Source organism: Melozone crissalis, unplaced genomic scaffold (assembly GCF_028551555.1).
Source record: "Melozone crissalis strain CALT ecotype California unplaced genomic scaffold, PUWL_Pcris_2 ptg000042l_1, whole genome shotgun sequence".
NCBI classification, from domain to species: domain Eukaryota; kingdom Metazoa; phylum Chordata; class Aves; order Passeriformes; family Passerellidae; genus Melozone; species Melozone crissalis.
In genome coordinates, this window is record NW_026535820.1 from 1755868 (window position 1) to 1778354 (window position 22487).

At 39.2% G+C, this 22487-nt stretch overlaps 1 protein-coding gene across 1 annotated transcript; it reads right to left on the reverse strand.

Moving 5' to 3' along the window:
- Nucleotides 1-2000: 2000 nt before the first annotated feature.
- On the reverse strand, nucleotides 2001-22041 carry PI15 (peptidase inhibitor 15). The gene is made up of 5 exons (XM_054285332.1): nucleotides 21769-22041; nucleotides 6467-6585; nucleotides 6115-6247; nucleotides 5834-5949; nucleotides 2001-2136 (listed from the first exon to the last, which is right to left on the reverse strand). Exons 1-5 carry the CDS (start codon nucleotides 22039-22041, stop codon nucleotides 2001-2003), a joined length of 777 nt encoding a protein of 258 aa, XP_054141307.1.
- Nucleotides 22042-22487: the final 446 nt, after the last annotated feature.

Sequence of the window (22487 nt, forward strand, 5' to 3'; positions counted from 1 at the left end):
CTGCATCTTTGTCAACAACTGTGCTGGCTGAGGGGCTAGTCACCCACCAAATAGTTTTGTCTCGCTCATTTACTTCAGTGTGTACACAGATCATGCAAAGAGGTTGTCTTTCACTCCCAAAACAGGACTGGCTTTTACTCCGACAAAGCATTTGACTGATTGAGTACTGTTCAAGTCCAAACTCCTTTGAAAACAAAAGGAAAAATATTCATATTGTACCTGTTAGGATAAAAGTTAGTAGAATATTGCAGAGAGTTACCCTTTTACAACATGGACACATCAGAAGGCAATATGCCTTCTTGTCCTGTCAGATACAGAAGTGTCACTAACCAGAAATTTCTGAAGAGCCACAGATCAGCTGCTGACATTCTCTGAGGGATCAGAGTACAGACAGATAGAGAAGGGCTGCTACATTTCATACCCTATACAGCCTGTCCCAGATATCTTGATGGAGAAAAAGAATAACTAATGTGAAGAATTCAAATTCTCATCTTTCTTTTTATTTCACCAGCATGTTACTTCATATTCTGGTGACAGACTATCTCCAATACCCTAAAAAGACTGAATTAGTGACTTAATGATACATACATATGTAGCTCTAGTGAAATTATCCTCTGTTGTTCCACTTGCTCTACTCAGTATTGCTTTTCAAAGTTCATACATTTCAGAGGTCTAAATGTGGCAGTGCAAGTAGACTAAACACTTATATTTAAAGTGGAGTACATGCTGCCCTGTAACATAAAGCCAAAATTCAAGGCTATTTCAATGACCTAGTAACAGGGGCAGACATTTGATCTCTTCCATTTAATAATCTGTTTTTCAAGAAAAGTACCTGTATAATATTTTGGTTTTAATGTCTCTATTAGGCAGTCATAAGACATTCAGGTTTTGGCAGAAAGTTTTTGGCAGATTTGGCTTTTAATAATGCACAGATATTTTCAGGAAACAGTGCAATATGCTTTTAATGGACACTGGCAATTGCTTTAGAAATTTGAAATTTTTGTAAAAAATCTACATAAATTTTAAAGATCCCTAAGGTCTTTTATTTAGAAATCTTCCTACCTGTTTTTAGGTCTGATCTCTCCTGATTCTCAACTGAATTTCAGTCAGAGGGATAACATATATACTGGTAAACCTATAGTGTAAAAACCACTATGGATGTTATGTATGGATGTATATTGCTTTGTAGCAACATATTTCTTCCTGTAAAAGAATGAATATACTCCTGCAAAGCACCATTATAGAACTATGACTGTGTTCAGAAACACAGGAAGGTAGAGTCAAGCTGTGCTGTTATACCAGTATTTTTACAGTGATGTAGCCTTCTTTTCAGATAAGACTTTAGGCACGTGAGTTAACAGCCACTGCATCTTAGTCAGTGTGGTTCCTCATTCTCCTTAATACTCCTGTCTGCACACAGACATGGGATAGCAGCAGCCATGTGCTGAACTCTTGAAACACCCTAAATGAATTGATGCTGTGCATGAGGTAGGTAACATCCTGCAGCTTCTCTTGCACACATGTTTTCCTCTGCTCAGTGTCCCACTGACATTGCAGGTGAAAGCACAGGTGTAAACAGGAGGAACCATTGGGAGTGTGAGGACAATTTGTTCCTTTGCATGTCACACTCCATTTTTAAAGCACAGTATTAAACAACGACCCTTCTCTTTCTAGAGTTATTACTTTTAAAAGGAAGTAATATTCTGTCTTCTGATGTGCTTTCACTATAATCTAATCTTCAGGAAGCTACACTTGCTAAGATTAAAATGAGTTTGCTCTCCTTTAACAAAATGTTAATCTGAAAGGGATAATGCGAGTCGTAAATCCCAAAGTGTTAAAACCAAATTATACTGTACTTTGAAAGCTAATTATACAAAAGCATACAAAAAGAAAATATCAGAGTATTATTACAATATCTCTCTATATATAATATGTGCAAAATTCAATACACAAGGTTCGTGTTACTCATCTCTGGGTTTTAAAATAATGTTAACCTTAACTTATTTAAACCAGTATAAGTAGTTTGATGTTACTCCTGGGAAACAAAGATTGTCGATACAAGAACCTCCATAGCTTGGAGGACAAGCTGAACATGGAACTCCAACTTTATATGGTGCTTCTCCAATCCAATTCCCCCTGAAAATAAAAAATTAAATAGAATGCTTAATAATTTCAGAGTGGAAGAAAAAAAAAATCATCAACCATACATGCTTTGAGTGATTAAAGTTAATGTCTCCACTGATGTCCCATAAATGCTCTGTTACTAAAAACATGACATTAGTTAATTGCTGTAGTTTACTGATAAACATGGATCTAGCAATTCCCAAGAAAGAGCAGAAAAATGACCATGTATATCCAGGCTAGTAATATCCATTCCCCATCCTTTAGTCTCAGTGGTGAAGTCCCAGTCTTCTTGGTTTTGCTACAACCAAGAGATTAGATTATATGATCTCATGACAGAGAATTTTTTACTGGGGATCTATATTTATGAAAAACAGCAAAATGAACAATGGTGCAAGGTTTTCCTTGAGCACTTTTTTCTTAAAAGCTTGTGCTTTGTAGATGGATAAACAAACTGAGTGAAACCTTACTCTTAGGTTGCTCCAGCCTAGGTTCACATGGTGAAGCTCTGAGGCTGAATTCATGATTAAAGAAAAAGGAAGAAAAAAACTATTAAAAGGAACTGGATTGGGGCATTTCCAGAGGTCTCACAGATGCAAATGAGAGCAGAAGTAGGGTGCTTGGTGAAGAGAGGTGTGCAATAGACCCTAGGGAGAAAGGGATACAAAGTCTGGAGAGTGATCATATGAAAAGAGGTAACTCTGAAACATCTAGGAACATCTGAAAAACACATCCAGACTTTAAGGGGTTTAAGTAAACCACAGACTTTTAGAGAATCATGTAACACTCATGATGTAGGCAGAAAGTTAAAATTAGATTTTTATTTAAATGTTATGTCTCACAGAGCAGAGAACTTTCCTTTAGTTTGCATGTGACGTGGAATAGCAGTGAGTAATGCAATTATTTATGAAACATTTTGTCATTCCCCACCTCCCAGCCAATAACACTGGATCAAAAGCCTTAGTCTGGGTTGTGCCTTGGAAGAAAATAGGAATCTAAAATAATTTGCTCATTCCTACTTCTCTTCCAAATGAGTACAGCAGACTAAGTGCTCAGGAAATATATTTAGTCTGATAACAGATACGGAAATTCAGAATTTGCTCAAAACTGCTTTCTGCTTCATTTTCTATGCAACACATGGTGGATTTCTGTGAGACCACTAGATATTCTGGAGGCTTTCTAAACTGCAATCATGCTCCTTAACTTTAGGGGGTTTGCACTCATTTCAGAAGCATAAATATTTTTCCATGTTACAGCATGGCATCAGTGAAAATTACTGGATTTCCAAATCCTAAATCTTTGCCAAATTCCAGTCTTAGTAACTCAGATTGGGGCTGTAATATTCACTCCCTCTTTAGAGGAGTTTCTGGTGTGCTGCTTACTCAGAAGTACACAGACTTTACTGAGTGGCAAAGAGACTTCTGTGTGTGCCCAAGGACCCTAAGCCCAATGTCCTCAACTCAATTAAATCTAGAAATACAAAATTAATCCAGGGAAGATCATTCAATATAATTTTTGTGACCCTGCAAGAAGTAGATGTGAAAATCATGATTCCACTTCCTGTGACTGAGAGGTCTGCTCAGTATCTTGCACAGAGAAAGAAGTTGCAACTTCAAGCTTTGGTTAGCTGTTCAAGAAGCTGTGGGATTTTTAGATTCAGAAACTATAAAATGTCATTAATTCATTGCTAGCTGATAAACAAATATTAAATTAGTTTCGAAAAATGCCTAATGTATAAATCCATTTTATTCCAATATATGAAAATGAGATAAGTATTCCAGAAATCTCATCTTTTTTTTTTTTTTCAAATTAGGATATATTAAAAAATTGTCTTAGAATCTTTGATTTCATCTTTTCCATGTTGTGGAGCTATAAGTCAGATAGAGTCTTTGCTGCCTATTCTTTTCTCCCTCACATTCACTTCTTACCATCCTTTTCCAGTAAATATTAAAGACAAAAGGACAGAGAAATCTCCTTGATTTCCAAAGGTGGTTTTTCCCCAAGTAAATTTTCTTACAAAACCCTATCTCTTTTTCAGTTGCAAAACCTTTAAAAATTCTTTTTACTCATGTAACGGGTACAGTAATGACATATTCTTGCATATTCTTTACCACAAATGGACCTGTGCCACCAAGAGTTTATGGAAAACATGCTCAGTTAATCACACTCAGGTTCCTATGCAGAACTGTGTCTTTGCCCAATGCACAGTCAGAGCAAGCAGCCACTTACAATGTCTGTGCAGCTTTTGCAGACTGCAAATTGAAACTCTCCCAGAGCCACACTTTATTGATTCATTCTGCACCCAAAGGCAAGCTTGAGATGATGTCTAGGAAATGCTGGCAGAAAATTAATTTCTGCATTTCAACCTAACACCGACCTCTGCAAGTTATGGGATATATGGCCACCTATGGGTGTCTGTGAGCTGTATTTTAACAGACCCTTATATGGAAGGCAAATGAGACAGCACACATGGAGCTCAGGCTGATGGACTTTATATGAAAGCAATGGTCATAAGCAAAGGTATCCTGTGGGCTACAACATGCATCAAAGAATGAATTACAAAATGGTTTGGGTTGGAAGGAACCTTACGAACAAACTAGTTCCAACCCCATTGCCATAGGAAGGGAACCTCTCACTAGACCAGGGTACTCAGAACCCCGTCCTGTCTGGTGTTGAATGCTTCCATGGATGGGGAGTCCACAACCTCTCTGGGTAAACTGTGCCAGTGCCTCACCACCCTCACAGCAAAGGATTCTTCCTAATGTCTAATCCAAACCTACCCACCTTAAGCTAAGGCCACACCCTCTTGTCCTATCTCTACATGCCCTTGTGAAAAGTCCCTCTCCAGCTTTCTTGTAAGGCCCCTTTAGGTACCAGAGGTTCATACAAGGTCTTTCTGGAGCCTTCTCCTTGCCAGGCTGAACAGCCCCAACTCTCTCAGCCTGCCTTCATAAATGAGCTATTCTAGCCCTGATCAACTTGGTCGCTCTCCTCTGGACCTGCTCTAACAGGTCCATGTCTTTCTTGTGCTAATAAAGACAGAATTGGAAGCAGCTCTCCAGATGGAGAGCAAAGTAGAGGAAAAGAATTGCCTGCTGGGCACATCTCTCCTGATGCAGCCCCAGGCTATGGTTGGGTTTCGGTGCTGCATGAATGCCCTGATAAGTCATATTGAGCTTTTCATCTACAAACACCCACAAATCCTTCTCCTCAGAGCTGTTATCAATTCATTCTCTACCCAGCCTATACCTGTGCTTGGATTAACCCAATCCAGGTGTGTTTGGCCTTACTGAATTTCATAAGATTTGCACAAGCCCAGCTCTCAGTAAATCAAGAGCCTGATCTACGGTGGGATTGCTTATCTGAGGAAGTCTAGTCCACCATGCCTGTCTCTAAAAGAGTGAAGAAATAAGGAATTCAAAGTAAAGTGAAGTCAGCACAAAGAAGGAAGAAAATAATAATAATAATGATAATAAAAACAGCAATAACAGAAAACCAGCTTTTTGTTTTGTTCCACACACATCAAGTTGATTCCTTTTTCTCCTTGGACACTGGAGTCATACATTTCCATATGTTCACATGGAAAGCTTGAACAAAAGAGCAGACCACAGAAAAAGCACAAAGAGAGGTCATGCTGCCGAAAAAGGAGTAAGAGAGGACCAAAACATGCACAAAGTATAAAAATAAACAAAAATAAAAGAGAGCAACTCACTTTGGGGCATAGTTGCATACCAAGTAAACAGCTCGCCGCCAAACAGATCCCCAGACGTTCATATTGTGGCACGTGTGGATTGCGCAGCCTATACGATTGGAAGTGGCCCAAACCATCTGAATAAATATTTATTATTGGTGAAGTCCAAATTGAAAAGGAATACACATATACATATATTTATAGATATACACATACACTTATTTGAGAGAGAGGGGTATAAGTACATCATAGGAAAGTTTAGCTTTGGACATGAGGTTTTGAATAGAGGAAATTTATATAACCTGTGTGTAATGGGTGCACATGGGTCCATAACATCGCATCGGGCACCTAGGGTTGCAGTCTTGAGGATAAGGGAAAGCATAATCCTTTACCTCATCATACCATGGCTTTACCAGCTGGAGAATAGATCGATACCTGGAAAGAAAAGAAAGAAAAAAACATCATTTTAGATTTTGCTTCACATCACCAGAGTCACAGTATTAAGCAATAATATTCTTGAGTCAAACGAACACCGGCAGGTAGAGATATATTCTACAGATATAAATGTAGAATACTGGAGGACACCTGCATCTATCCAAGATCTGCTTTGCTCAAAGGCTGACAAAATAATTGCTTTGTGGGTTAACCTCTTACCTTCCAGTTCTTACAGACAGGTTCTGGCCCAAAAATCTCAGAAGATAGGAAGGACCATGGTCCCAAATGCATGTAGCAGCCCAAGCCTCAGCAGATTTGGCAAGAGTTTCATCCCAAACCTGACAAAATAAAGTATCCTTAACAGTAGAACAGAAAAAAAGCATATAATGATCATAGTGCTAGAACAAAAGAAGCAAGTACCTTAACTCACAAATATACTATCATGATACATCAGATCTGGAACCAAGAAGAGAACTGGAGCAGCATGTACAGAATCCAGTGGGATTTGCCCTATTGCTGGACAGAATTCCTGCCCATACTATTAGAGGAAGCCAAGTATTGTGATCTCCCCCTTTTTTTCTGGAAAAGCCCTTCACCAAACAGGCATTCTCCTACCATTTTCCCTTCTGTGTTGATGAGATCCATGTGTGGAGAGGAGTGAAATGTTGGCTGGGACTCAGACAGAAAGTGAAGGAGAGGAACACAGGGAAGAACAATTCAGCATAGGTATTACATACCCCACAAACCCCCAACACATTTGAAACAGGACCTCAGGAGTATCTATAGCCAAAGCCAATGTGTGTGGCAGCTCTTCATATTTGAGGTCACAAGGTCTAGAAAGAGATTCCACAAAGGCAAAGACTATGGATAGTTTCCAGGTACAGTATAGATTTCACTACTTTGTTCTGCACAGGAACTGGCATTGCTCACTGCCTGATATAAAAAAGATAACAGCTCTGTAAGAACAGACAATTTGACTTCTTAAGTTCTCCAATGTTTGAAACATGACAAGTGAACTTAAACACTGTCTCTTTTATATGCTTTCCCTGCTCAATTACATGCTTGATTTGTAACTCTGCTGTTTTCTCCACAGCAAAACAGGTTTGTCTCAGAAATAATGGAGATATTGGCAACAAACTACAGCACCACTGAACTCCTGATAAAGATATCTCACTGTTACATTACAAGAGCATACAAATCCTAGTATATCTTAGTGTTTAAGGGATACTCAAGTAGGCTGTAGATTCTGGAATTACATGTATATTTGGAATACCCTTCTTGGAGTGTTTAGGTGCAGAATAGTTGTAGTGAATTGCAAGTAGAAAGGCAGAGCAGAACAGAGTAAAGTTGTTTATATAGACCATCAGTGCTTTTTAAACACAAACACAAACTCATATATCTTGAGTGGTTATGACATAAAGAGTATGCTCCCTGAGGCATGAGATAAGAGGCAAAGTCAGAAATTAACTTATCAAAAGGTAAAGTGGGCCACATCACAAATATTTTCTGTACTATGAGCTAATAATAATTTTTAACACTGAATTCAGTTTTAATTTCACAAACCTGAAGAGTGAAAAGACTGATCATTGACTAGGACAATAATTCATGCCCCCTTATATTTTGTGACATTTCTCCTAGTGAGAATGACAAAATTTACTAAATGTTATGAAATTTCTAGACCACTGAACCACGCTTTTTCAAATATGGAGTGGATAAGGTACCTCCTTGATTAAAGATGAAGAAGCACAACAGAGACCAGTACATTCTCCTTAACAGAAATCATTTCCCACTCAAGTGGAACCACCTTAGGGATGGTAAAATGGGTGGTGCATAAAGAAGAGAAGGCCTATTTTAGACCTGTTCAGAAAATTTCCAGGATGAAGTCAAATCAAACTGCTAGTACAAGGACAAAAGACAGAAGTCCTAAGAAGAAGCATGCTCCAAAGGAATACTCTTCAAGCCAGGGAACTGGCTTCAAGGCTAACTCAGTTAGACTTCAGACCTGAAAAATTATGGGAGTTTCTTGGAGGAGTTGGAGATAAAAAACCCAAAACCCAGGATATGCTCTAGGGCCCAAGGCAAAGAAAACTGTGCACAGACATTTCTTCTGCTTTGTGTCTCTGCCATTAAGTTTACTAGCTGCATGTGGCCGGTGTATAAAAGCCCCTTTATAATCCCTGTGGTACAGCAGTGGTCCCAAAAAGAGGGCTTAAAGAGTAGGTACAAACATAAAAGAGTGTCTGGGGAGTGTGTCTGAGAGGCTGGGGCCACAGCCAGCATTTGGAGCCTGCCCAGGCCCAGGGGAGCAGAGGAGCTCACGGATCCAGCATGTGGGGCCAAACACAGCTGCCTGGTGTGCATCCATAAGGGGCTGCTCTGCCAGCACTGTGACACCCCATAAACACCCTCCTTTGCTGGGATTAATCACACTTCTGGCACGAGTGCTCCTGCCAGGAGGCTGAACATGAGGTTTGCGTGCTTGCTCCCAAGTGCCCTGTCTGCACTCCCACAGTAATCTAAACGTGCTCTGTGTTCGCACAAAGAGCGCCAACATCTCAACTTCCACCCGGCACATTTTTGTGTGCTATTTGCCTCGCAAAATAGCATGTTAGGTGTTTGAAAAAAATGTGAAGAATGGACTAGGTTTTCACTATTAACACTCTCTAAGCAAGGCACAGTTCCTGCCTTGGACAGCGAGGGCATTTCTAGTTCACTTTTGCTTCTCAGCTTCGTTTCTGGTTGTCAGGAATCATCTGCAGCACTGCATTGGTAAAGCTTTGAGTTGTTGTTTCTAACTCAGTTAAAATGTTGTGAGTTTGTCATGTATAGTGCACTCTGCTTTCCATTATCTGTTCACTCTTGATCCCTCTCTGGACAAATTTTTGGCAAACATAAAAAAAATAGAAACAAGGAGAAGGAAAATAACGACTGACTAAGGGATAAGGGATAAGAGGGAGGGGCGCATATGCAGAATCTTTAAATTTCCTCCATTCCTTCATTAGCAGACTGGTGAAAAGCCTCTACACAGTCCCTTACAGCTATGTAAATCACATGTGTTTCATGGGAGAAGTTGATTGCTTCACCTTCCTTATTTACTTCATTTTTTCAGATGAAAAGGTGGTCTCAGTCCTTCTAGGAATAGCTCTAGATGATCACCAGGAGAAGAGAATACATAAGGCAGACCTTATAGAGTCTTTCAGCACCTGAAGTGAACCTACAAAATAGCTGGAAAGAGACTTTTTGCACTGGGATCAAGTGATAGAACAAGAGAGAACTGCCTTAAAGCTGAAGGAGGCTAGGTTTAGACTGGATATTAGGAAGAAATTCTTTGGTGTGAGGCTGGTGAGGAAATGAAACAGGTTGCCCAGAGAAGCTGTGGATGCCCCATTCCTTGAAGTGTTCAAAGCTGGATGAAGCTGTGAGCAAACCAGTCTAGTTCCTGCCCATGACAGGAGGGTTAGAACTGGATGATCTTTAAGATTCTGTCCAACCCAAACCATTCTATGGTTCTATAAAAAAGCAAACAATTAATAAATGCTGAAAGTGAAAAATATTATCTCATTGTGACCCAAACTATTATAAGAGACTGACATTAGTTCACCCTTTCAAAAAAAGTCTGATCCTGAGTCCACAGTTGTACTAACTTTTATCAGAGTTCAGATCCCCTGTTTTGGGCATCTAAGAGAACAGAGCAAAGACATTTGGATTTTAAAGCCATGTGGTTTCATTATGTGTACATAGATAAATAGCATACCAAGAGATACAAATATATCCTAGAAAGAGAAACTGAAGTAACTTGAAAGTGAGAGGGACAGTTTCTGTACAAGGAGAAATTAAAAAGCTCAAGCTAATTAGCAAAGAATTTAAAAGAAACTGAGTGATTAAAAAAATTATGAACTGAAATATGGGCAATGCAGTGTTCCTATTAAACACATCCGATAAAGCTGCCTGACATGAATACAAAATTGTAATAGAGGAAAAGGAAAAATATTTCCATACTCAGTGGGTTAAGATCTAAGAAGGTGACTCATCCTGAAATGCTGATCATGCAAACTCCCAGTGCCAAAATATGATCATGCATTCCCTGGGGACAGTTAATCCCCATTTGCTAGGCTGCAAGTAGTTGAGGAAGAAGTCACCTTTTATCCAGTACTGAGCCACAATAGAGTTAAAGTCTGTCACCACACTGCCACCGACAACTTAAAATGAACATCCTTTGGCTAATTTATTTTTTCTTCGTGAGCGAAAGATTATTTTCCTAGAAAGCTCTCTGACTGTGCTCTCTGTACTGCTCCCTGCAAAACAGCACTTCCAAACTACATCTCAAGGAACAGGGCACTGTTTCTACACGGAGAGTTTCAACATCTGAGACCACTTCATGAGGCAGCTCTGGAGTGTTCTCTGCGCTCACACAGCATGTGCTTGCTGAGAGTTAGGAGTAAAATCTTAGCACTAATAAAGTCAGCAGGAATTTTGCCAGTGAGCCAGAATTTCATCCTAGATTTTGCTTGTTTCCCTCTGTAAACAAATAGTAAAATATTTAATCCCCACAATGTGTAATAAACAATACAGTGTAAAACAAAATCTCTTTCATGTTAAGTGAAATTTCTTGAAACCCAAAAAGTGAGCTTCCTTCACCAAGGAAAGCCTTTTAACATTGTGGGTCACAGTTTCCTCATTCCTTTTTATAGCTGTTTCTATAGCTGCCTCTCATTTGTTCTTAGATACTTTCCATGTAAAAAGGATGAAATTGTCCTTTTGAGCTTGGTTGGAACTGGAGGTCCTTGTCACAACCATGTTCTTATGTATTAAAACAATGGTGAAGCTGAATAAACATCCTGATGATGAAAAAGAAAAGAAAACAACTACAATATTACAATGATCTGTCCATGACATTTGTTGAAAAAACACTGGCTGTTCCCTTCCTACTTTGATACCTATGTTTTAATTTGAGGAATTGCATACATAAACATTTTTAACTATAACTTGAACTTAGAAACATGGTTCTGCTCATTTTCATTGCAGGCAGAATTGTAGTCTTCAATCATTTAAATGGAGCAGCTTTTTCTTGACATTCTGCTCAAGAAATGTCTTAGGAGACAAACCCAATCACTCAAATGACAATGACCTCTCCTCATCTCTGCAAGTAGTCTGAAACCCTTATTAATGGCAACAGATAGCAAGAATTTGTGATCTAAATGCAAAGGGAACAGAACACACAGCCATACACTGTATTCACTATGTTCCCATTCTGTGTGGCTATCTGTGGGTAAACTGGATGCTTACAGAACCACTTAAATTTACAGCCTTCATTGTCACAAAGAAAATATGAAAAAAGTCTGGTAAGTCAGAGTGCTCCTTCCCTCAAAGTAGACAGATTGTGAGATAGAAGATGTGGGCTAATTGTGGAGTCCATAAAGATATGCTTTTACCTGGTAGCCTAAGGACTATGCTAATGATCATTGTAAAACACTCAACCAATCCAAACCTGTGTTTTAATTCTTTTGCCATCATGATCTTTAATCTTTCCCACCACATTTTTATTGCCAGTAACTGGGAAGCCCTCCTAACTTGCAAAAGAGCACAAGAGAACCTCAGCAGAGCATTGCCCTGGCTATTAAATACCAGCATCAGCCCTCAGTGCCTCACTGTTTGTGTTTGGACTGTTTGTTGTGGGGTTTTTTAAACGACATATCAGCTAAGATAACACTATGCATATTTCCCAATGGTAAAACAAGTACTTTAAGCAAAACATACACATCCTGGTCACTCACTACCTTCCTAGGAGTTCCCTGAGTCAGGGCTGCTGCCCATAGTGCCAGGACAGCTGTGGTGTGACCAGACCCTCAGCTGGCTGCCATCAACTGTACAGCTGAAGTGACAAACACTGGGTCGAGATGTGAACACAGATCCAGAGCAAACAGGTGAAGTTCACTGCTTTAACCACTCCCTTCTGCAACAGCTTCTTTACACAAGTGCAGCTACATAAAGAGATGGCAAATGAAATACTGGGATACACAATTTGAAGAGAGTTTCATGGTAGCACTTCTATATTTTGAAGCAATAAAAAGTGGCAAATTTTTTTCCAGTCTTGGCATCTTCTTTTTCATTTATATATGTTTACTGTGGATTCATATTAGTGATATTCAGATTGTTATTTCACACAAACAGATCTCTCAGAGCGATTCTTAGGCATCTCAGAAAGATGGCCAGTATGACCTTCTTTTAGCAATGATCAATTAAAAATTAGCCTTTCCACCTCAAACATATTATTTTACTCTCCAGTAGCCCCCTGCTTCTCTTTGTTTGCCTAGTTGAAGATCAAAAGCTCTTACTTCCAGAATGGCAGCAAGCAAGAGAGAAGTAAACCTTGACTCAAGCAATTTTTTCCTGTGATAAAAACACTGTGAAGCCAAGGGATGGAATCCAACATGTCCAGTCCATCTGTGCAGCTGCATTCCACAGCTGCTCGTGCAAGTCCCAGGGTGGATTAGCAGATGTAGGCTGCTACCCTGCAACACACAGGTCCTGTCCTCACGGGTCACTCAGCCTCGCACCGCTCACACTCGCGCGTGCGGCGCCCGTCTCAAATCCCACAGCGGCGCACATTTGCTCCCCTTCCCTTTCATATAGTCAGACATGCAGCATTTTCAAGTTTAGAAACCTTCTGTAGGACCTCCCACCACGTCCACTACCCCAAATCTGGCAGAAAGCTTAATAAAACAACCCAACAGCCCTTCTGCCTGCATGCTTTCACAGCAGAATGACTGACAGAGCCTCGTCTTCTTGCTCCCACTTTTTTCAATACATACGGTGTGATGAAAGCATATGAGCTCATTGGAACTTACACAGAGATGTGGCAAAATTTATATATTTATTTAGGCTGTGAGATCATTTGAACCTTAGGCTCTCTCTCTCTAAGAATATGTTTTTTGTTTTTTTATCTCCACGACCACCTGTTAGAAACTTTTGTATGTTTATTGTAATTGGTGCCTACGACACATGCAGGTACTTTCTCATGTGCATTAGGTAATAATTAGAAAGTCTATACAGAAAATTTCCAGTCTACCCTCTAGAGAAAAAATATCTGGATGGGAATCACAGCTCTGTATGTCATTCTTCTGCAAATAAACAGAGGGTTAATACATCAAGCTGCTTGTCCAACAATCCACTGCAACTCAAAGTAAAACTGTGCAATGTTTTATAGTAAATTTACCCTCATGTATCCAAACCTCCAAACATCTGAGTCACACTTCTGAAGGGCTCGGTATTAGAAGGTCTGGCTCAATCCAGGCATCACCAGACATATTCCCAAGAAACCTCACTGCCAGAAACACTTTTCTTCTGAAAATTCAAGCCTGTGTTTTACATAGAAGCTTGTATTCCTGGGTGTCTACATGGTGCAAACACAAAGTGCTATCATTTGAAGATTTACTGCTGTTACTAGTCAATTTTATTTTCTTTTAAATGTTGTTTGAACTTCCTTTCATGTTTGGCATCAGGCTTTCAGACAATAAGAAATAAAGAAAATTGGTATGCTGTCAGATTTAATAACAATAAGCTTCTCTGATATGCTATTATTTGTTTAGCTTTTGGAAAAGTTAAATATCACAGCTATATATCTTAAAATATTCAGTGCTTTTCTAACCTACTGCAAGGACTATTTTAATTGGCAACAGCTTATCTTAGAAGTGCTAACAAAAAGGACCAAACTCTAGTTCTGTGTCACCCTCACAATTGGTCAGAAGTCTGAAAAGGAGCACGTCTGACCTATATAATTTTAAATATGATCAGAACAAATTGTATTTTCTTAGATATGCAAGACGTGTTTATTTTGTGGTGTTTCATTTCTCTTACTTGAGAAATATAGAAAAATAGATACAGAAAAAATATATTCTGCTTTTCTTTGTTATTAGCCACTGAAGCTTTCCATCAAAAGGAAAAATGTTCTTAATTTCTTTAAAAGTTCTCAAAGAAAATACTATTTTCTAAGTAGCTCTAGCTGAAAGATATGACACCATGACTTAAAAGAAAACACATAGAAGCTTCCTCTTTCTGCTGAATAAAGAATAAGAACAATAGTTCTTTATTCTCAGAAAAAGAAAGCTCAGTTGAAGATTCTTTCTCTTGATACAGATTAACAGATATCACTGACAGATAGATAGATGTGCAAAACCAGTTAAATCTCAATTTCATTTAAATAGATCTCAGACCCCATCCCAGGGCACCTGCAGATGCATTAATCCATGCAGGAGCCTGAGCTGAAGGTTCTGTGCACGAAAGCAAGCCAGGGGCTATCCTGGGGCTTCCATCTGTTGCTGCCTCTAGGATACACATTTTCGCAGACCTGTGCTGGACTATTTATCTTTTCAGGTAGAGAAAGAGGGCAAAAACTTTTGAGAGGTTTAAGGTTACTATCATCTCCATTCACGTATGAAACAAAATATTGTGTACTTTGGATCAAGATTCTTGTGAAAAATGCCCTGTCTCTGTTTTTAGCCAAGAAGTTCAAGAGGTGCTACATTTAATAATAAAGGAATGTCTAATTCCAAGGCCTCTGGGCAGGCTGCTTTTCTATCTGAGACTTTACTAAGTTGTGTTTTGTTTGTTTAAACTCCTAGAAGGCTTTCTGCTAATACTAAATTTAAATAATGTAAATATTCTTTTCTACAACACCATCAAGATGGATATTTTAAAGTTGTTATGCATAAAAATTGGAACAGAGCTCTAGTATCAAAGCAAGTTTAACACAGTCACTCTTTTCCACAAAATTTTATCAACAACAGCATTTTTGGGGAAGTTCTTCAGATTCTTCAAGGAGTGCTTTCTAGGAAGGGTCTTTTCCATTCAACTCTTGAACAGGTCTTCTATCATTCACTCTGAACATAACAGACGGCTTTTGTACTTCTTATCAGTAATATCCACTGGGATTTGACCCTAGATAACACCAGTTACTGAGACTGAACAGGCTTTTCTAGCTTTCTGTCAATGAAACTGCAGGAAAAATGGGCAACACCCTACACGTCAGTGATAGCCAAGCAGTTCAGTGCTGCCTTACTCACACAGGTGCACTAGGAAATATGAAAGTGGCTAAACTCACCTGTGAGGCAAAGAGAGCTAGGTAAGTCTATCATGCCAGAATCAGCAGAAAGTAAGCTCCATTTACTCCTGCTTTCTCTCTGTCAGTGGTCATGCTGTGCCTCCACTGCAGAAAGGCTGAGTTGCTGTTGCTGTGAAACAACTGCTTCCTTTCCAGGCTGTGATGCAGACAGACACCATTAACTGTAACCATGTGAACCACATCAGTTCCCTACCTATTATTTTAATTTTCTGAGAGGATCACTATTCCAGAATTCATTTGCCCGTGATCTCCAGGCATTCCTGGTGCTGGGTTATGGTACTAGGCAGAAGGAACATTAATTGTCTAAACAGAAAATTGAGCGCAAGGAGGCAGAAACTGCAACCAGTGAACACATTCTACCATGGTACCCCTTTCTCGTTTGTTCTTACCTCACTTGTGAATTCCCAGCATAGAGCAAGCTAAAAGCCATGGCAGACTGGGGGCCCACACTGGAGAACCTCCAAGCATCTTGAGTTCTCATCTGTCAGAAGACTGAGGTGAACTACACCTGCATTTATTTTGTGCTCTAGCATGATGAAAAGCATATCAAGAACTTCACACCCTGACTCGTCATCTGGTTACTTTATTTCAGACTTCACTATGTATACAGAATTTAAGGGAACAGGGCTACTGAATGGAAAAAGTATGCTGCCAGTAACTTCTACACTAAATTCTTCATTGCATTATGGTAGTTAGACATGCACAGTTAAAATGATGGCCCTAATCTTCTTTGACATCCAAGGGTCTTGTTCACTAATTTAACTAAGGAACTGTAAATGGAGTGCAACTGTAATTTAATCCAATACGCAGAAGTATTGTAATGACACGCACATGCAAATTGAGGAAAGATAATATGCATCTTAATGCCAAGAAAACTGCCAGTAAATATGTAAAGGGTAATTTTTTGAAATGAAAAAGGACAGAAATTCTATTGGCAGTTTAAAAATGCATATAAAGATTAATTATCTGAGCTTTAGAGGGAAATATTTAGGTTAGACATTTGGAAATAATTTCTATTCCTAAGGTAAAATATTTGCCAAGAGATGTGACTGAGACAGCATCACTATAAGTGTTCAAGAGTAGACAAGATGAAAACCATATGTATGTAATGCAGAAGGAAGTCCTGCAACAGGCCAGGGATAAAGTACATGGATTAAGAGACTCTATCCAACTCATTAGACATAAATCTTGAAGGAACTAGCCCTGCAATCCTTACTCACAGACATGTATGATTGCAGTGGGACCATGTAAATAAGCCAGGGCAAATGACTCAAGAACAAAATGTCCTTAAAGATTTAGAATGGTCTGTAAGAAACCACAATGAAAACAGTAAAAAAAAAAAAAAAAAAAAAAGGTAAACAGGTTGAGAAGTTTATTTATGAGAAATGCTATTGAATTGGAGAGAAAACCTAACTCACTCTTTCCATGTCCATACAAAAGGCTTTTGGTATTAAGCAGAACGTTGGAAAACTTGAAGTAGGTTTTCTGGATTTTTTCTGACTTTGTCTTACCCATCACTTACTGCATATTCACAGAATATTTTTAAGATCACCTTGACAGCAAAAGAATTTTATCAAGACTTTTAAACTTAGAAGTGAAATAATAAGGAAGTTATTTGCATTTGTGAGCACTTACTGGGTTATACCTTGCTTCTCTTACCTGACTTTGGAAGTTACCTGCAAATTTTCTGGGACAGGAAGTATCCAAATACATCACCTTGGCAAAGAGAGCCATTCCTGGGCCACACAGAGCATACATATTTCCAGCATGACACATGTGGACTCCTTCACAGGACTACAGGAGCTTCTTTTTGAACACTACTTTTCTTCTACAACAATAGGTCGTTTCCTTTGTTTACTCTAATATGGTCTTTTATGTGGATTTACTAGATATTAATATACTGAAATTCTCCATTCTCTTCCAGTTCCTGTGCCATCAGCTCATGAGAAACATGAAATAACTTCTGGGTAGCCAAACTAACTCATTTCAGGCTAGTCTGGGAATCTTTTACTACTTTGAGTTCTACAAAGTGAGTTAAAATGACAAAATTTAGCCAGGGGCAGACTTTCCCAAATATGAAAGTGCAGTTACTGAACAAAAAAGAATTGAAAGTCTGTCTGAACATCTTTGGTATATCAGCAGGCTCGAGTTTATCTAGAGCACTTTTTGCACTTAAAATCTTCAGCCAGCATTCCACAAACATGTTTTTGAGTATGCAATCCTGCTGCCTCTATTACACTTCAGACATGCTACTGCCAGTCCACTCATAACTATGTTGATCCATACTGGGCTCAGGACTCATCCTTGCAGAGCCAGCAATGAAACTACTCATGACTGGCCTTTGCTATGGCTCTTCAACAACTTATTCAGATCACCTTAGAGAACTCTTAAATCAAACAGATTTTCCCATTTTGCATGGGAATGCCATGGAGGATGGTGCTCAGTGCTCATCAAGGCCCACTAATATAAGTTACTGCTTCTGCATGTAAAGATTTAAAGAGCATGTCTGTACATAAGCACCAGCTTGACCAGCTTTTGCACAAACACAGTGATGTGGGATACAACAAAGACCATACAGACTTTCAAGAAACTGGCCTCAAGTGGGAATGACTGTAGGAAAAGTAAAAATAACTTCTGATCCTCATAGGAACAGATATTTCATGAATGAATGTTTTGGAAGCCTAAAGATAGTGCCAATGCACATTAAAAGACTTTTTTATGAGACTCAAATTTCAGTTTGCAATATCTTGAAAATATTTACTGGCCTACCAAATAGCTGAGATGTTCCAGAAAGGCAACACAGGTCTCTATAATACAGAATTAGCATTCAGAAAAAGGAATTTCTTCATTCACATGCTTCCATTGGAACTACTGATGTTAATACTTTTCACATTAGACAGCTGCTGGTAACTCTACACCTAACTTTTTCTGAATCATGAATTTTATGAAATCTTTCTGCTTTCTCCACAAAAAATATGCAAAGACAAGCAGATGATTTTCACCCTTTGTCAGGCCAGATGTATGGTGTCATCTTTCTTTCTGCAGGTATGCCCGCAACTTTTAAAGCACAAGCAAAGACTTTCTCAGGATGAGGAAGAAAAAGGTCCAAATTAAAAAAAAAAACCTCACTAATTCTGCATTACAGTCCTGGAAGTTCTTGTTTTCTTTCATTTTCTTTCACATATACGCTGACTAGATTTGTACCTGTAGAAAAACTTCCAGTTGAAGGCATCAGTACCTCCAGAACCAAAAGCTGGTTGTAAAATCTAACAGCTGGTTGTTAAATCTAACACATTGGGTGCCAATGTCCCAACAGAAGGACTTACCAAAGTGTAACTGGCACAAGACACACCAGTTTCTTTCCCTGGGGACTGATGCAATGCCTCCCACCATGTTTGACTCCCCAGCTGTCTGCTTTCATGGGGGGCTGCATGCAACAACACGCTGGGGCAGCACTCGGACCCACCTCTTCCAAAGAGAACTGGAACACTTCCCAGCACTGCTTATCTGGACTTCCCCTGCCTAAACCATGTGCATTTAAAGCTGTTCTTCCAGACCTCTCATCCAAAGTCCCACAGTACATAAACCTTCGAGAGAGTAAGGGCAGAGAAAATAACACCCAAGGAGTCTGAAGTATCTGTAACTGCACCGGACATGTGAGAAGCAGACTGTATCAAGGAGAGGAAAATAATGTGTCAAGTAGAAAAGCCCCAAAAAAGGTTGGGTGTGGAGAGCTGGAATCACAAGAACCAAACTGTGAAACCAAACCCTGAAGGGGTTTAATTTCCACCCGGGAGGTAGAAATAAAAGCAAATGGAACTGCATAGAAGTGAGAATTTGATACAGTAATTAATGAGAAGAACAGCTCCTAAAAGAATTAGGAAAAAACAACAAAACACAATTTACTATGACAGTGAACATAGAAAAGATGAAAAAATATATTTTTCTAGTTCTTCAAAACTGCTTAGTTTTTCTCTGTTTCAACACACTTAAAAGATTTCCACAATCTACTGCATCTGTAAGCAATTCCAGCTCTCTAACATGTGACATCCGTTTTAGTCATTGTTAGGGAAATTGGGATAGGCCATTTTCTGCACTATCCCAGAACTTTGCCATAGTATTCAGGAAAGGAACACACACTCTGTAAGTTTCTTTCAAGCACAAATGCACATTGTCTGTTGTTATTGACAATGTGTTCATTGTCTTATTTATGAAAATAAGTATTGAGAAACATAACATCTTTTTTTATATAGCAGCAGCAACCTCACAGCCCTGTAAGACACAACAGATGCTGCACCACACACTGAAATTATTCAGAGACCAAAGAATGGACAAAGCAAACTCAGTTACTGATAATGGTGTTTCCAGTCTCAGTATGGCTTACAGCACCCTGTCATCTTCCAGGCCTCCCTACGAAAATCCTTCTGTAGTCAGAGAGGTAAGAAGTTCCACAGATGGTGCCATGACCACAATGCAGATGGCAGAGCACACCCTGCGTGATGCTGCTCACTGAGCATTTTTCTGCTCTGTAGTTATATGGGACACACACAGAACTTAGACAACTTTAAAACAGAATTGTTGGCAGAGGGGTGGCTGCCATTTGGGGATTCAAGCTCAAGTTGCACTCTGGTTCATTACCTACACAGCTTGAGGTGCTGATCTGAATTCTGCAGCATGAAGTCACAAAGTACTTTCAGACTGGAAAACCAAATGCAAAAGAAAGCCTTCAGTCCTTGCACTTGAGGCTACTGTTGGGGCTGATGCTGCCAGGAACACAGGTACATCCCATGGCTGGCTGCTACTGGCAAAAGCAATAGTAAGAAAGGCAAGGAAAAGAACAGGGAAAGAACAGCTGTAAAGAGCATGACTTCAGTCTTGATTTTGTATCTATGTTGCAGTAAAGCTGCAGCAGAATACCCACCAAAAATAGATATATTTATGTATACAAGTTCAGTAAAATCCAGGAAGTTTGCTTTCTAGTTGCAAGGGTTCCTTACTGAACAGGCTAAGAACACTGCACTTACAAATCCCTTGGGAATAGGACAGGGTGCTGGCTTCACTTAAGCAAACTGCAGGAGCACATTTCTAAAACACACAAGCCAAGGAAGGGTATGGTAGGCTGCCATTCCCTCAGACATTACAACAAAGTTTATTTACACAGAGTCCAAGGAAACATCAGTGGAGAGCACAGCAATGAAAGTGATGACTGAGCTTGACTTCTGACCACTGTCTCTGACCTTTCCACTTAACCAGAATTGAAACTCAGCCTATGGTCTTCATCCTGCAATATTCTGAGAGCACTCACCATTCTGAGGTGCTGCTGGGATATGCTGAACAGATTATATGATGAAATTCAGATTTAGGTAACATCTGTGATAGAAACATGTCCAAATTGTTAGTCATTAGCTGCTACAAAGGAGGAGCTGTTATTACCGATATCCCCTTTTTATGTCAAGCTGATTGTGTCCTGTTTCTCAAACCTATTAACTGTCTGCTGTCATATGAGAAACTGTGTCTTTAGCATTTATTACGGTGCTGACACAACTTGTCTGTACTTTCAAAACACTGTGAATACCTCAATTACAATGTAAAAAAAAAATTGTTGGACAACCTATGTTTAATATTAGAGGCCCACATTATGCATGTATGCAAAGTTGGAACACGAAGTAGCAAATACTGCTTCAGCCAGCAGTGCTAAAGCAGCATGAGATCACAGTGAATGTGTAACTTCTACCATACCTGCAGGAACAGAAATTTCCTATAAGTATTTTCCAATAAGGAGAAAATGTGCCTGCCACATACTTTTTTTGAGCACATTGAAATCCTACACGCTAGATAAACCTTAATAAGCAGCATTGCATTTGATGGAAAGATAAAGGTATTAGGTGAACACAGAAAACATGCAGTAAGAAAAACACATGAAGAGGAGACAGATGAATTACTTTGCAAACAGTCTTACCATATTGCTTCCATACATAATATGTGTGAAATAAATAAGAAAGGTTCATTGTGTGTCTTTTTGCCCACATCAAGGCAATGCCTTTCAGTGTACTCCACAAAAACTATGGGGCTAGTGATCAGCACTTTAACACTTTGGGTTGCCTGTGATCACATACAGTTCCTCAGGCCAACAAGCAGTTAACTCACCACTTCACTTATTTCATTGGGACTACACACGGGAATGAAAATTGAACAGGGCAAGTAAGAGGTTCAGAGTTCAGCATTCAGCTTTTGCTTGCTGAAGTTAATGCAGCTTGAAAAACATAAGGACAGAACATTTTAGTAAGCAATAATAGATTTTAAAATATTTATTTAGTTAACTAAACTATTACAATTTGTTTAAGAAAATCAGATCACTGATTTACAGTTTGTTTTACTCTGAAATAAACAGTTCACTTACCATGTATTCCATGTTGGAAGCAGGTGGGAAGACTTTGCCTCTGACTTGATTATGATAATCAAGAATGGCAATCATGTCATTCTGTGAAATGTAGCGCTTCCGCCTGGCTTTGGGAATTTTTGCAGAGTCCAGATGAGCTGCCAAAGCTGTCTTGATGTCAGTGAAATTATTGTCTGACAAGAATAGGTCAGTGGAGTTGGGTAACACTAATGCACTTGTTTCACAGAGAATGGAAAATAAGAGAGAACAACTGATTGCAGCAATTACTGTCATTCTGGGGCTAAAGGAGACAGATCAGCCACAGAGGTACTCTGCTTTAAGTCAGGGCAGTAGAAAGCAAATCTGTAGAAGAGAAGATACCAAAGATGTGATTCTGTACATCTGTGTAGCAAGACAAAGTGAACAAGCAGGCTGTGACCAGAAAAATCATTCTGTCAGCTTAATCATAAAAACAAACCAGGCAGAACATGTGTTGCTGAGCAATTTTCAGTAACTGTATTAAGTGATGATGGTCTTAGTACAACACACAAGATGAGGTATCCTTATGAAGTACATGGTCAGAGCTAGTAGTATTCCTGAAATAGTGACAGTGCAATCACACCCATAAACCACACTACAGATCTTAAATAGGGAGACTGCAAGAAACTTCACATAATGTTTTCCACTGAAAATTAAAAATACATCCTAGGCTATGCCTACCCCATAGGCATGGAGTGTTT